Raw genomic sequence first — 16,995 nt, 5'->3', positions numbered from 1 at the left:
CGGGAAAGCTGGCTAGCTTCTAACACAGCATCTTCTTTGACTGCTTGCTTGTTAGCTAGCAAAGTAATGTAAGTAGACTAGTAGGACTGCTTGCTATTAAACATCAGCGACAGATGTTTCTTTACTAATGCTGTGTTTACATGTTGGAACTGAAGACACACTTCTTGTAATAATGGCAGCGTGCAGCCACCAAACTTTTCTGTGGTCAAGCTCTCTGCACCTAAATCACAAATTTTAAGTATATTACGGTTGTACAGGCACATTGTGTGTTCATGGCATCAGCTTATATCCAATGTTTTTTGCAACAAACCAGTAATAAAAGTAATAGTAATAATATGCTTTCAGTATGCTGTGAATTATGAACACATCGAAGTACACATGGACCTATATATTTGAGAAACCTTATAGTATACACCCGGTCAGGCATAACATTATGACCACCTCCTTGTTCCTACACTCATTGTCCATTTTATCAGTTCCACTTACTATATAGGTGCACTTTGTAGTTCTACAGTTACAGAATGTAGTCCATCTGTTTCTCTGCATACTTTGTTAGCCCTGTTCTTCAGTGGTCAGGACCGCCATGGACCCTCACAGAGCAGGTACTATTTGGGCTGGTACGAGTGGATCAGACACAGCAGTGCTGCTGGAGTTTCTGAACACTGTGTCCACTCACTGTCCACTCTATTAGACACTCCTACCTTGTCAGTCCACCTTGTAGATGTAAAGTCAGAGACGATACCTCATCTGCTGCTGCACAGTTTGTGTTGGTCATCCTTCATCAGTGGTTACAGGACGCTGCCCACAGGATGCTGTCGGCTGGATATTTTTGGTTGGTGGACTATTCTCAGTCCAGCAGTGACACTGAGGTGTTTAAAAACTCCAGCAGCACTGCTGTGTCTGATCCACTCGTACCAGTACAACACACTAACACACCACCACCACATCAGTGTAACTGCAGTGCTGAGAATGATCCACCACCCAAATAGTACCTGCTCTGTGAGGGCACATGGGGGTCCTGACCACTGGAGATCAGGGTGAAAGGGGGCTAACAAAGTACGCAGAGAAACAGATGCACTACAGTCTGTAACTGTAGAACTACAAAGTGCACCTATATAGTAAGTGGAGCTGATTAAATGGACAATGAGTGTAGAAACAAGGAGGTGGTCATAATGTTATGCCTGATCTGTGTATCTCTCATGCCAACTTGTTGTGCTTAACCAATCACATTCATCCACACCTGTTGGCTGGGAACCAATTCCATTTGTTCCACCTCGAAAGCAGCGCTGCCTTCAGAACTGTTTTGAGTAGTGATTTTGCATACAAGCGACCTCGATTATTCCAGACCAAATTTTGATAACATTTTTGTTGTCAGTGGTCTGCGAATTTTGTACTTACAATGTTCTTTCACTACAGAAGCTAAAATAATCTGTGAAAAAATGGAAAAAAATGTCTAATTCAATACCCGGATACATCAGCATTTTTTCATGCCCGCCATTGCAGTATGCTTTAGCCTAAGATATTTAGGTTTAGGTTTTCAAGTTTGCCCTGTTGTTTTACTTTGTACAATCCTGGGCAAAAAAGCCCAAAGTAAAATGTTTTTTTACTGATGGTTTCGGGCCAGTCAGAGTCCAGAATTAAACCCTATAGGGAATATTTGTCCTCACATTAAAAACAAACGAGCTCAGCAATACTTTTCAACTGTTTGAAGCCATCAGTGCTGAGTGGAAAAATACTGACTCTTCTTTCTGTAAAAGCTTGTCTGCAAATGTACACAGAAAACTTCAATATTAAAAGAAATCAAAGACAAAAGTTATCCCATATTAAGTTACTTCATCTATCTGTTTAATGATTTCCTGTTAACACCAAACTTTGACGTACATTGTTGAGAGTGGCCCTTTATGCATACAGGTAGTATCAGTGAAATATTATGATTAATATCACTTTTATTAGAAAAATAAAAATATGTTTTCCATTAAAGTCAGTTGTTATTCTTTTCAAAAACATGTTATATCCAAAATTGTTGCAAACAGATATACAACATTTTGGAATGAAACTCTTCCTATATATTGTAAAAGTATTTATCATCTTTGAACAGAGAGACCAAAAGCTACAGTGAAAGTCCAGCCAGCTGATCATGTATCCATCGGAGAGAATGTCACTCTGACATGTGAAATAGAAAGTGGAGATGACTGGAATTATGAATGGTATAAGAATAATAATCTTCTCAGAGATGCTAAAAGGAAGAAATATATAATCTTTAATGTTGATCAGTCTCATGCAGGTGTTTATACCTGTAAGGGAACACAGTCAACAGGCCGAATATACACACACACCAGTGAAGCTGTTACACTGACTGTAACAGGTGAGTGTGGCGTCTTTCTCACTTCATTTCTATCATTAAGAGTTTAAAGTGGATGGATAATAAACTACTTCTTGTAAAGAGAAAAGCTTTTGACTTCTGACTTTATCATTTCACATCAACAGCGCCACCCAGACTGAGTGTGGATCCTCAGAGCTCAGTCTATACTGGAGACACAGTGACTCTGAGCTGTGAGCCGCAGGATCAGTATAGTGACTGGACTTTTACTGGAAGAAAAACTCTGATTATTTACAACCAAAGTCATCATCTGAAAACATACAGTATAACAGTGTCTAATCCAGGAGAAACAGAGTATAGGTGTATAGCAAAGAGGGAAAAGTATCAGTCAGTAGACAGTAATCCCGTCAGGATTACAGTGAGAGGTATGACATGTTTTCTGTTTCCTTTTTTTTACAAATGACTTGATTTCAGAACGACTGTGTAAAAATTTGAAAATTATTTCGCAATAATCCAGTAATAATAAAGTTTTAAAATAATTTCATGAATCTTCAGAGAATACATACATTATTCTACCAAATTTGTTTAAACTGTGGTCACACTGTAATAAATAAATAAAAAGAAATAAATAAAGAAAAATCAATTACGTATTCAGACCTTAGATATTTATAATGAATATGTTTTGATCTATTTAAATGTAAGACATTAATTGAGATAATAATAAGCTAAACATATACAAATACATTTATTCAAAAAATGCAGTCCCACGTTTTCATGTCACAACCAAAACATGAAGAGTCTAGTGACCCTTATTAGTCCCACAACAGGGAAATTTCACCTCCCCATTTTAACCATCTGTGCAGTGAAACACCACATACACACTAGTGAACACACACACTAGGGGGCAGTGAGCACATTTGCCTGGAGCGGTGGGCAGCCCTATCCACGACGCCCGGGGAGCAGTTGGGGGTTACGTGCCTTGCTCAAGGGCACTTCAGTCACGTACTGTTGGCTCAGAGGATCAAAGCAGCAACCTTTCAGTCACAGAGCTGGTTCCCTAACCTCCAGCCCCCGACCACCCCAGTCAGATCTCATTGTTTTTGAAGTAAATGTGTCCTAAAATCTGAAAATCAATGAGTTTAATTAAGAATTTGTAACTAATGAAACACATATTTTCTGCAGTTTTGTGTTTTTATTTTTATTTATTTTATTCATTTTTATTTATTTTTTATTTAATATTATGATTTCATGTGTGTACAACTGTTCAAAGCTGTGTTTGCTAGTCATGTACTGACAGCCTGGTAGATGCAGATAACAGCTCATAAAATTAGATTTCTTGACCAAGCCACGAAGCTAACTCAGAGATTTTCTAATGAAGTGACAGGCATGATACAAACATACTGAATTACATTTATATATATTTATATATTATATAATAATAATAATAATAATAATAATAATAATAATAATTAACTGACTGACATTCAATTTCACAAATAAACATTTCATGCTTGGACTTGTAGATGTCACAAAGAATGGACCCATTGTGTCACTTTAGTCAAAGTCAGCTGTGTTGTCATTTCTTCTCATCACATATTTTGAGAGAGAAACAAAATGTAAATAACATTAACATAGAACAGCACCAGAGACAATAATACAGTAAATACAACTACAACTACATAACTATTGAGAACAGGTCAATAGAGTAAGTAAACCGTCTCATGGTCCTCAGCTGCAATAACAGTCATGTGCATTTTTTATCAGTGCACTGATATTTAACAATAGTGTTTAGTTATGCAACAACAAAGATTAATAAAACTGCAGACAATGTACAGATTAAATTGACTGCATGTTTTACAGTAATGTGGCTGAATGTGGAAGGTAAAGTGAGTAGCGTGGCTGAGATAACAGTTCAATAAGAATGTTTAAAGGTCCATCAGGTAGATCTGTTCAGCAGTCTGACTGTCTGCAGGAAGAAACTGTTCATGAGTCTGGAGGACGTGGCCTGATTGCTCTGTAGTCTTCTTCCAGATGAGAGTGGTGTAAACAGTTCATGTGATAGATGAGAGGGATCCTTCCAGATGCTGCACACTTCACCTTTTAGTGTAAATGTACTTAATGGCAGGAAAGCTTGACACCAATGATGGACTGGTCAGTCTTCACTACCAGTTTCCATACCAGACAGTGATGCCATAGGTCAGGATGCTCTCTATGATGCTTTTGTAGAAGGAGTTGAGGATGGTTGTGCTCAGACCGGCCCTCTTCTACTAAGGAAGTAGAGGCACTCTTATGCCTTTTTCACTGGTTCAGGGACCAGGAGAGAATGTAAGTGATGTGCTCTCCCAGGAACTTGAAGCTGTGCACAGCTGTACCGCTGATGTGCAGAGGGGTGTGAGGCGTCTGTGTCCTTCTGAAATCTACCATCATCTCTTTTGTCTTGGTCACATTCAAATAGTTAGTCTTCGCACCAGAACTGCCTCACTTCCTCTCTGTAGGCTGTGTATCATTATTGGAGATGTGACTGTAGTGTCATCAGCAAACTTGATGATGTGATTACTGTGATGTTGGTGATGCAGTCGTGGATCAGCAGGATGTACAGCAGAGGACTCAGTACACAGCCCTGGTGGGCTCCAGTATTCAGAGTGATGCAGTGGGATAGTCTGTTCTGGTCTGTTACTCAAGAAATCTAGAACCCAGTTACAGAGAGATGAGCTTAGTCCAATCAAGTGGAGTTTAATGGCATTCTAACATAAGTGTCCTTGTTGTTGAAGTGTAACAAGGTCAGGTGGATGGCATACGTTATGGCGTCCTCAGTGGAGCTGCAGGCAGGGGTGGTGCCACAGTTCATTTTCTGAAGACCCCAACACAGTTTTTTTTTGTTTGTTTTTCTGTGATATTGTATGTCTTTTCTTTGGTTCAGATGGTGGACTGCAAGAGCTAAAGTGGGCTAAATTACATGTGGGCGTTTGTTTATTGATCAGAAGTTTTGCAGGGATGCCAGCACTCTTTTGCTCTCACATTCACGAAGACAGAAACACAGAAAATGCTTATTATCTTTATAATACCAATTTAAATTTAATTGATCAGGTCGCTGATGCTTGGCTAAAGATATGCTCCACAATGCATAACCAAACGCATATTATTATTTTATTCCTTGTCTCTCATTATTTACAGCAGCTCGCAGTGCATGAACGATATGAGCGTTTATAAAGAGCGAAACATTAAAGCAGCTGATTGTGCAGACAGTACAGCGAAAATGTGCTCTGGAAAAATGTGCTCTGGTGTTGAATTCCCTTGTAAATCAGCTCGGTTCAATTGTTTGGGGCTTCCTAAGTTCAGTAGCATCCAACTGCAGAATCGTAGTACCGCACATTCAGACCCTCACTTTCAGACCCGCACTGTCAACTCCTTACAAGGACGCCTCTAGTGGTTCATTTTAGAATAGTGGTCGCACTTTCCTCCCCTTACAAGAGAATTTTAATATGACATTTTTGTTTTTTTAGCACCAAAGTGTATACAGTACATAGCAATGCTGCTTTCAAGTGCAAGTGAGGCAGTAGTTTTTTAGATAAAGGAAATACTGAGGTTGTGAAATGTGTGTTTATTAGCTTGCTGATATATATCCATTTTGGTCTATGAGCTATGAACTATGAGTTCTACATAGAACCATTTCATGCTCAAATAGTTTTTAGTGACATCATTCTTCAGATTGAGATCTGAGGGTTTCTTAAACATTATAACAAGCCCAACTCTCCATGTTACAAATGGCAAGCGTCTTGACCTTTATGTGACATCATATCCAGAGCTGACAGTGCGGGGCTGACAGTGCGGGGCTGAGAATGCAGTACTGCAGCTCTGCAGATACACCCTTCTCCCTCAATTCAGGTGGAGTCGAATGTCAAAACTGAACTAAAGAAAAAGTTGCACAGGTTTGCACCATCCAAATGGAGGTTCTGATTGGCTCTGCCACTCAGTGTTACTCTGCCTGTTTGTGCTGATCAGTGCTTCATGCAGTTTAGGGAAAACTGAGATTTTTATGTTGCACCCTGAACTCAGAAAGTAGCAGGGCGTCGCTACAGTACTGTGAAATATGGTGGGTCAAATGCTCACTCGCCTCGTGGTTCTGGCGGCCCTGCCTGTAGGCATGTTGTTAGGGATCCAATGTTAATGGAATGAATTCCTTCATATATGCCATAATCAGCTGCTCAAGGCACTTATTATTAACATTAAAAAACTTGATTTGAAGTGAAACATAATTCCTGGTGTTTTTTGTACCCAGTTAATATATATATATATATATATATATATATATATATAGGCAATTCAGAATTGGGGGAAATAAATCATCATCAATAATTATATAATCATTTGGAGGACAGTTGTGAAATTTGAAATTTTACACAAAGTGTTGTTTCATGAAAATCCATGACATGACCTGCCAGACTCTCAGTGAGCAGACATGGCTGAACCCACAGGCTGTATGTAACTTTATAATTTTTTGAAGTCCATGGCAGAGATACAATATCCACGACTGGAAACCAGATTCAAAGTCCAAATTTAAAGACCTCTGTTCTAGACTGTATCTGCACTTAGCAGCACATCTTTTCAGACTGAAAGGCAAATTTATGCTTGGTTTTAACCCTTTACAATCCCAGGCTTATTAGATACAAAGGCTTACTATTCAGTGAATACAGAAACAAACTCAGGAGCTATTCTTAGGTTTTAGAGGAGGGTAACTTTGCGCTGCCGGAGGGCCCTGGGCATTCAAGGGATTCAAAGATAGAGAAAAATTCATGCAAACTGGCTGTGAGCTACTCGAACGTTAGTAAATCCAGCAGGATGTATAATCAGTTGCAATTCCATTTCTGCACACCTGTGTGTTTCATACATAACACATGATGGGAACGTATCTGAATTACATCTGAATCCAGTGCAACATGTCAATTGTATATTAAGTCTCAATTTAGGTCATTTAGAGGGTCATTTATTTTCATAAACAATGGCAACATCAGCTAAAAGTCAACATTTTTCTTTTGTTTGAAACGTTTGTTAGAGTTTGTCCACAGCCAGAAAGTGGAAGATGCAGAAGAGTAGACTTGAAAACAGAAGGGAACGACTTGAAAACAAACCTGAAATAAAATTCTCTCTGTAAACTAATAGTAAATGTTTTTAAATACTGTCATGTATGTTCAGAGAGAGTGTATACGTTTCAAAACTACTTATCAGTTTTAACAAATAGATGAATAGTTTTAACATCGTGAATGGATGATTAGCCCCCTCTAACCAGTGTCGCCATTCTTCTAATGCTAGTTTACTGCCAAGAGCTCATGATCTCCAATGCCAAAATTATGTTCTGCTGAAGTGAGCTTGTGGGAGTAGAATGCTATAGGGTTTCATTTGGGGGGACTGTCTGTTCTTTGAGATAGTACTGCTCCTACACCTGTCTCCAAAGCATCAATTTCCACCTCAAATGACACAGAGGGATCTGGGTGTTTCAAAATTGGGGCAGAAGTGAACGCTTCTTTGAGACGTTTAAATGCACTTTCTGCCTGTGTGGACCAAGTCAAGATATGGGGACTATCCTTCAAAAGGTCAGTTAGCCGTGCTGCTATGGTACTAAAATTACGAATGAAACGCTGTTAAAAGTTAGCAAATCCTAGAAATCGCTGTAACTGTACAGTCTCTGATGGATTGATGGGTATTTTTTGGTGAGACATCAGAGAAATCAGAGGCCTCAGGAGAAGTCAACGGTCTAATAAAATGTTGTTCTGCTATGTAGTTTGTCCATGGCTTTCTATTCCTCTTGAGTTAAAGGATAAACTCTAGATTTAGGCAGTGTAGCATTCTCTACTAAATCACAATCATAGAGCCTGTCAGTGGGCAATTTGGTTGCATTACCCTTACTGAATACTTTAAAAAGATCATGATATTCAGTTGGGAGGTCAGGGAGTGTCTCTGAGCTAGGGCTGTCTGTGGAATTAGATTTAATGGAAAGGAAGGGAGAGTTAGGTAGTTTTGGTGACAAAAGACAGACCATGACAATAGTTTCATGGTCAGCCCAAGAGATAGGTGGGCTGTGTTTTTTGAACGATGGTAGTCAGAGGATTAGGGTTAGGGTTACAAAAAAATTAATTACAAAAAAGGAAATAAGTTCCTGATGAAGGGCACTAGTACTAAGCTTAACCAGTTCTTTCTGTTGTGTTATGGAGCCGGCTCCTACTGGCTCCCCTTCTAACGTGAGGACTCATAACCCTGGCAAAACATAACTAACAGAGCCGGCTTGTTCCAGCTGCTACTAGCCGCCAGAGTTCGAAACTCCAATGCATATTCTGCTACCATTTTCCTTGACGCAGCTTTGGAAGGAGGTCTCCTCTAACCTTTCTGTCCTCTGGGTAATCAAACACAGAGAGAAACTCCTTTACAAATTGTTCATAAGATAGGCACTGTAGCTTCGGCCAGAGTCCTATCCGCCAGCCAAGATACCACAAAAGAGATTTTAGTTAAATATGAACTCGGTGGGGAATTGTTAAAAAAAATGGAGCATTGAAGTAAAAATCCACAGCACTTGTCAGGGTTGCCAACAGAAAAACTAGAACAAGGAACCTCTGGTGTGGGGATGCTTAGGGGGTTCACAGTACTACTAGCAGTACTTAGGAGCTGTAACCGAGACCAAGTTACTGACTAATTGTGCTAGTTGGGTTTGTTGTTCACCTTGTTGTACAGATAAAGTTTCTAGTGATTTAGTTACTCCAGATAGTACCTGTTGATGTTGTCCCAACATCTGACCTTGATTAACGATGTCATTCTGCATAGCCTCCGAATCCGCCGTCTGCATGGTCGGTGAGGTATTCTGTAATGCAACACTACTGCACAGACACTTGCGGATGTTGTTAAAAGAGGCTTTGCTGTTTGAAACGTGATCCAAGCTCATAGTCGAAAAACATGCACAGCTCAGATCCAAAACAATCCAAAAAGATATGAACAAAAACATAACACAGTCAGGCAACCAAGATCAACATGGCAAGGGCAAAAATCAGAGTCAAAAATCCACAAACACAGTTCAGATACGCAAAGGGTAAAAACAATGTAGAACGCTTGGTAGCTCAAGTAAATAAATATTAATAATAATAATGATAATAATAAGTTGCTCAGCTTAAAGCCCAGGCTTATATAATAACTGACTAGACTCATGTGACAAGCAAAAAAGATGTAACAGATTAGTATTCTGGTGAGGGAGAGCGCCGATTGTTGGCTGATCAGCGGTCACGTGATCTCCAAGAGAGTTCTGGGAAGTGTAGTTCTCAGATCCAGAGGAATGCATGATACTTGAAATCACATCTAGAATAAAGTTCTCTCTGTAAACTAATAGAGAGTGAATGGTTTTGAATACTGTCATGAATGTTCAGAGAAAGTTTTAAAAGTGTTTATCATCTTTGAACAGAGAGACCAAAAGCTACAGTGAAAGTCCAGCCAGCTGATCATGTGTTCATCAGAGAGAGAGTCACTCTGACATGTGAAATAGAAAGTGGAGATCACTGGAATTATGAATGGTATAAGAATAATAATCTTCTCAGAGATGCTCAAAGGAAGAAATATGAAATCTCTAATGTTGATCAGTCTCATGCAGGTGTTTATACCTGTAAGGGAACACAGTCAACAGGCCGAATATACACACACACCAGTGAAGCTGTTACACTGACTGTATCAGGTGAGTGTGGCATCTGTTTCATTTTGTCTCTTCCAATTAACAGCTAAATGTGTGGTAGAAAATTCTGGACTTTTTTCAAAATCAAAAGTAAATGAGATTAAATTGTGTATTTACTGCATTAACTACAACCCCATTTTCAAAAAAGTTGGGATGCTGTGCAAAATGTAAATAAAAACAAAATGCAATGATGTGCAAATCATTTAAACCCTATATTACATTGAAAATAATATAAAGACAACAAATCAAATGTTGAAACTGAGAAATGTAATTCTTTTTTGAAAAATATATGCCCATTTTGAATTTGATGCCATTTCCAAAAAAGTTGGGATGGGGGCACGTTTACCACTGTGCTGCATCACCTCTTCCTTTAATAACACTCTGTAAGCGTTTGGGAACTGAGGAGACACTGCTGTAGTTTTGAAAGTGAAATGTTTTCCATTCTTGTTTAACATAGGATTTCAGCTGCTCAACAGTTCGGGGTCTCCTTTGTCGTAGTTTTCAATTTAGACAGGTCTGGACTGCAGGCAGGCCAGTTTAGCACCCGGACTCTTTTAATACAGAGCTATGCTGTTGTAATACATGCAGAATGTGGTTTGAAATTGTCTTGCTGAAATAAGGAAGGCCTTCCCTGAAAAAGACATTGTCTGGATGGCAGCACATGTTGCCAAAACATGTATATATCATTCAGCATTAATAGTAACTTTACAGATGTGCCATTCACCAATGCCATGTGCACTAATGCTCCCCTATACCATCATGAATACTGGCTTTTGAACTATGCACTGATAACAAGCTGAGTGGTCTTTAGCCCAGAGGACAAAGTGTCCATGATTCCAAAAAAGAAATTCAAATGTTGATTTGTCAGACCACAGAACACTTCTCCACTTCCCCTCAGTCCATTTTAAATGAGCTAATGCCCAGAGAAGGTGGCAGCATTCCTGGATCCTGTTTATATATGATTTCTTCTTTGCGTTTAAGAGTTTTAATTAGCATTTGAAGATGCAGCAACGAACTGTTTTCATAGACAGTGTTTTTCAGAAGTTTTTCTGAGCTTATACAGTGATTTCCTCTAGAGAATCATGTCTGTTTTTAATGCAGTGCCACCTGAGTGCCCAAACGATCACAGACAGCAAATACTGGTGTTTGGTCTTGTCCTTTGCATACAGAGATTTCTCCAGATTCTCTGAATCTTTTAATGATATTACATACCGTAGATGATGAAAAGCAAAAGTTCTTTCCTATTTTATGTTGAGAAATGTTGTTCTTAAATTGTTGCACTATTTGATTGTGCAGTCTTTCACAGAGTGGTGAACCCCTCCTCATGTTTACTTCTGAAAGACTCAGCCTCTCTGGGATAATCATTTTATACCCAGTCATGTTACTGACCTGTTGCCAATTAACCACCAGGTGTTTTTTTAAGCATTACACAACTTTAACAGCCTTTTGTTGCCCCTGTCCCAACTTTTTTGGAACATGTTGCTGGCATCAAATTCAAAATGGGCATATATTTAGAAAAAAACAATAACATTTCTCAGTTTCAACATTTGATATGTTGTCTTTGATGCTTTTCAATGAAATATAGGGTTTATATGATCTGCACATCATTGCATTTTGTTTGTATTTACATTTTTCACACCATCCCAACTTTTCTGGGAATAGGGTTGCACATTATCTGCATTTCTCATTTGAGTGTGCATCAGTTAAGATCCAAATCAAATTCAATCGCAAAGTTTGTATTTGTATTTCTGTGTTTAGTTGTTGGAAAATTGAATATGATAAAGCAAATCTTTTGATATTTCATTTTCATTGTCTTAATGGTTTGACTCTGCCATGTTAAAAACAAAATAACTATAGCTCATTTGTAACTGGATTTCATCATGTTTGCACTCCAGCTCTGCCAAAATGAAAATATATCGGCACCCCTAGTTGCAATTACATTTTCACCATCAACGAGGCAGCAGCTCATTAACGCTCCTTGACTTTTTGTAATGGGTGTGTCAAAGCAAAGAAAGCCCAAAATGTAAAGGCAGTGTTTCTCCAGTACAGACCTGGTCGGCTCTATACGCTCACTACACACATTTAGATAGGGCTCTGCAAATTACGCAAGGGACCCATTTCCCCATCATGTGAAAGATGAAAGGATGAAGTGTAACCATCCATTCTGTCACAAAAAAAAAAAAAACAAGAGAGAATTTTGGGAACAGCAATCAGGTAAACTTGTGTTCTCTCCTTTCCAACTTTGATGTCAAAAGTAATAAAAAAGTGAAACTGAAATACAACAATTTAATCTATTTGATTAACACCATCTGGCGATGACTTTAAGTCATTTTACACAGAAATGCAAATACAAATGCAAATTTTTTTAACTGAATTTGAATATGTCTTAAATGATGCTCACTGACATGGGAAATGCAAAAGTAAATATACAATTTAATTAGCATTTTTAAATTTGCATTTCAATTTGAAAAAGTTCATGATATGCTACCATATAAATGGTTAAAATTATATATATCACAAAAATGAATTTACGATCTTTGAACAGAGAGACCAAAAGCTACAGTGAAAGTCCAGCCAGCTGATCATGTGTTCATCAGAGAGAGAGTCACTCTGACATGTGAAATAGAAAGTGGAGATGACTGGAATTATGAATGGTATAAGAATAATAATCTTCTCAGAGATGCTCAAAGGAAGAAATATGAAATCTCTAATGTGGATGAGTCTCATGCAGGTGTTTATACCTGTAAGGGAACACAGTCAACAGGCCGAATATACACACACACCAGTGAAGCTGTTACACTGACTGTATCAGGTGAGTGTGGCGACTTTCTTATTTTATTTCTATTATTTGGAGTTTAAGGCGCATTACTACCATCAAAGACTTCATCCTCTACTAAACATATGAGCAAATTTTCTCTTTAAAATACTCAGTTTCTCTAAAGCTTCAGTGATTTCATGTACAGTACTGTGCAAAAGTCAGAGACCACCCTTCATTATTTCATTTCCAGTCAAAACAGCCATAAAGTCGACCTACAAGTAGAAAACATTTAGAAAAGTACACTAAAGCTTCAACAAGTAAAGATGATCTGAAAATATTTATTTTTATTTAGTGCTCATGAACTCTTCGCCTTTATCACAGCTTCCATTCTTTTCAAGAGTTCTCTAAAATTCAGGCCTCGTCCACACGTATCAGGATATTTTTAAATGTTATTTCTTTTGAATTCAGAAATAATCCTCGTCCACACCAACAGCGTTTTTAAACATTTTTCAGTCCACACGAGAATAAAAAATGACTCAAAAACACTCCAATGATCATGCCAGTAATGGCTGTGTTACAAACACAGCAGACACATCAGATCTCTAATTTTAAATTACATTAAAAAAAAATAAAAACAAATCCTGACACTTGTTTTTTCATGGTTTGTTTATACTGCCATGATTATGCTACTGTCTCTGAAATGTCCACACATTCCTGAGTTTTCTAGCTTTTCACTTGACACTAATTAACCATTTGCAAACGTCTCATCTCTCTTTGTTATTGTTTCTACATCTTTCAAACTTTTATATAGTCTATTATAATCTCCATGTTCTCTCTGTCAGATGTAGCTCAGGCAGTATTGAGTGTGTCTCCACAGAGCTGGCTGACTGAAGGAGACTCAGCGACTCTAAGCTGTGAGGTTACAGGCTCCTCTACAGGCTGGACATTCAGCTGGTACAGAGCTGTTCTCTACAGACAAGGCTTACAACAAATAAGAGACGTTCATGGCAATGTTCTGTATCATGTAGAGCTCCTGTCAGACAGCAGAAGAGAAGCTGGAGGCTCCTACACTCTCAGTCCTGCTGCTCTAAATCACACAGGAGTTTATGTGTGCAGAGCAGAGAGAGGAGAACCAGTCTATCAGACACAGTACAGCACTGCACAGACACTATGGATCACTGGTGAGGAAATATAGAAATGATTTAGGTTGTTTATATATATGTCGTATTCATCAAAACCATTCTTTTAGTGAACAGTATATTTGTTTAGCATTTTTATTTATCAACATGCTACATGTGTATCTTGTGTGCATGTTCAGGTTCATCTCCTCCAGCCTCTCTGATCATCAGTCCCAGCAGAACTCAACACTTTAGTGCTGGCTCTCTCTCACTGAGCTGTGAGGGACAGAGTAACTCTACTGGATGGAGAGTGAGGCGATACACACACAGTGGGGAGGTGTCAGATTGTTCATCAGTTACAGGATCTACATGCAACATCAGCTCCCTCTACACATCCCTCACTGGAGTTTACTGGTGTCAGTCTGAATCTGGAGGAGGAAGTGATCCTCTCAACATCACAGTGCACAGTGAGTCTCCATTACTCTCTAACAGTAATAGGAGTCTGTGATACCCTGAGAGGGGGGTTGTATGAAAAAAAGGAGTACAGATGCGGTGGTGTCAGCGGGCAGGGAGCTTTTTCTTTCTCTCACAAAACACAAAACAAACAAAAGAACGTTAGGCTGTGAATGGAAAGCTCTTCACTACTGCAGGATTTAGTGTTGTTTCTGTCTCTAGAGTTTCAAGTTCAGCTTGTCTCCCTGCCGTGTGCTCCTCTCTCCCAGGTCTCTCTCCCTCCCTACTGGGGAAAGAAGCTCATATTAGTAGGGAAAGAGAGAATCGTGTATGCGTTTGCCAATCAGTCCACGTCCTCACTCTGGCCCAGCCTCTCCCCTGTAAACGGCGCTTGGCCACACCCCCGCTGCCACAGAGTTCAATATAGAGGACTAAAGATATTTTGAAAGCTTTTTAACTATTAGTACATTTTTATCAATGCAGTTTTACTAGGTAAGACTTCAGTACAGGAGGGCATTATAATGCTTATATTGTCCTACAAGCCAGTTGCTGGTTATTAATCCCTTAGAATCCCAGGCTAATTACATACTAATGTATTATTCAGTAACTACAGGGACTTCAGTGCAAGCTATTTGAGCTGTTCTAGAAGTTATCAAGGTGTGTATTAAACCATTGGGCCCAATGGCAGCCCTGTAAGGGTTTAACTGTCTGTCTATTATTACTCATTATTCTTAGTAAAAATTAATTAAAGTGAATTAAAGACATTTTTATAATGTTTGCAATGTGACCTTGGGTCTAAGAATGGCAATATATAAGTAACACTTCTTCTTCCTATTATTGTAATTATTATTATTAGTAGTAGTAGTAGTAGTAGTATGTACACAATAATTACTTGAGTATTAGGTCTATATTGAATGAGCTTATTAATTAACTTACATTTTGAAATGCTTACTTAGTTACTTTGTGTCCCATCAAAAAAAAAGAATCTGTGAAGAACATATAAAATAACACATTTTCAGTGACTTTACACTGTAGACTTCCTACACATATATATTACACACGTGGTCACGTGATCATGTGATCCCCAGGGGGTTCTGGGAGATGGAGTCCAAGGAGACCACTCAGCCGAAGTGAGTCACGACACTACAACCGCTAAAGGAGAACCCTACGCTGGACACTTGTGATATTTTAAACATCTCGTATTTTTGCATAAATTGTTATGGCTGTACTGATTTAAGAAACCAATAATGCAGTGGGTCCAGTAGACCACTGAGTAACAAACACATCAACACCACACAAGGTTAAGATGACCTCTCTTAGGTATAAATGCGTCACATAAGAGCCCAGAGCTTCAACTAATGTATACATGTGCATCCAGAGGGCCCCATTCTTTTTTTCTGTTTTCTCTTTCGTTTTACTCTCTCCTACAGATGGTGATATGATTCTGGACAGTCCTGTCCATCCTGTGACTGAGGGAGATTCTCTGACTCTCCACTGTTTATGTCGCTCCACAAAGCCCTCAAACCTCATAGCTGATTTCTATAAAGATGGATCTCTGCTCCAGACCCAGACTACAGGAGAGATGATCATCCGTACTGTCTCAAAGCCAGATGAAGGTCTCTACCACTGTAAACACCCAGAGAAAGGAGAGTCACCAAAGAGCTGGCTCTCAGTCAGAGGTCTGCTGCTTTAACAAAAAATGTTTAATGATAATATTTTATATTTTAATGAGAATGTGTTCACAGTAGTGTCTGTTCTATATTACAGTGATTTTATTGTGTGTATCAGGTTTGTCCAGTTCAGGAGCTCCAGTCTCAGTGCTCTGTCTGCTCAGTAGTTTAATGGCAGCGTCTCCATATTTGCTGGTGTCCATTGTGCTGGGAGTCAAATGCTACAGAGCTCGAGGTAAAAACTCAGTAGTGGTTTTTACTACTATATAAAATCGGATGAAAGACTGATGTGAAATGTTGATCATTGTGTTTTTCACAGCTGATGCGGAGAACAGAACATAAGCAGTGATGGAAGCTGGAGCATCTTGCTGAGTGAATACCAGAATTTGTTTACATTATATAATATATATACATGTGTCAGTAAGTGCAGTTCTAGTAGTCTTTTAGTCCGTCTGACAGAACAGATCCACTTCTGAGAGGAAAAGGAGCTAAAATCCCTCTAAAACAGCTCACTGAGCAGAGTGGATACATTACATATCGTTACTGTCAGAACAAAACCTCATATCTCCTTTTTTGTCGTTTTTCTGTTTTTGACATCATTTGAATATGCCTCTTGGCCTTTACATTGTTTGTAAATTTCATGATGAACGGATCAAAAGAAATGGCCCACAATTACTTGGAAAAAAGTCTGGTTCCATTGACTTACATTAAAAGTAAAGTATGTTTTTTCCTTCTTCTGTAAAATTATCATTTTGGAGATACGAGGGTTTGTTCTGACAGCAGCGATATGTTGCATTGTATGTGACAGTGTTTATCTCCTGTATCCCTGTCAAACAAACAAATGAATGCATTAATGAATGAACGAATGAATGAATGAATGAATGAATGAATGAAAACATGGAACGTGATGCAGAGCTGATATGGATGCCTGGCAATAGTTGTAATATATTCAGCTAAACCAGGTATGAATT

The 16,995-nt window shown here is 38.7% G+C and overlaps 1 protein-coding gene across 1 annotated transcript; it reads left to right on the top strand.

Moving 5' to 3' along the window:
• Window positions 1-13,390: 13,390 nt before the first annotated feature.
• On the top strand, window positions 13,391-16,627 carry LOC118813399 (low affinity immunoglobulin gamma Fc region receptor II-like). Its single transcript, XM_036578720.1, has 5 exons — window positions 13,391-13,964; window positions 14,102-14,368; window positions 15,785-16,033; window positions 16,143-16,259; window positions 16,344-16,627. Exons 1-5 carry the CDS (start codon window positions 13,610-13,612, stop codon window positions 16,364-16,366), a joined length of 1,011 nt encoding a protein of 336 aa, XP_036434613.1. The 5' UTR covers window positions 13,391-13,609; the 3' UTR covers window positions 16,367-16,627.
• The last annotated feature ends 368 nt before the right edge of the window (window positions 16,628-16,995 follow it).

The sequence above is a fragment of the Colossoma macropomum genome, unplaced genomic scaffold (genome assembly GCF_904425465.1).
Source record: "Colossoma macropomum unplaced genomic scaffold, Colossoma_macropomum, whole genome shotgun sequence".
Classification (NCBI taxonomy): domain Eukaryota; kingdom Metazoa; phylum Chordata; class Actinopteri; order Characiformes; family Serrasalmidae; genus Colossoma; species Colossoma macropomum.
The sequence above is the reverse complement of the archived record's forward strand: the minus strand, read 5'-3'. Positions and strand labels throughout refer to the sequence as shown.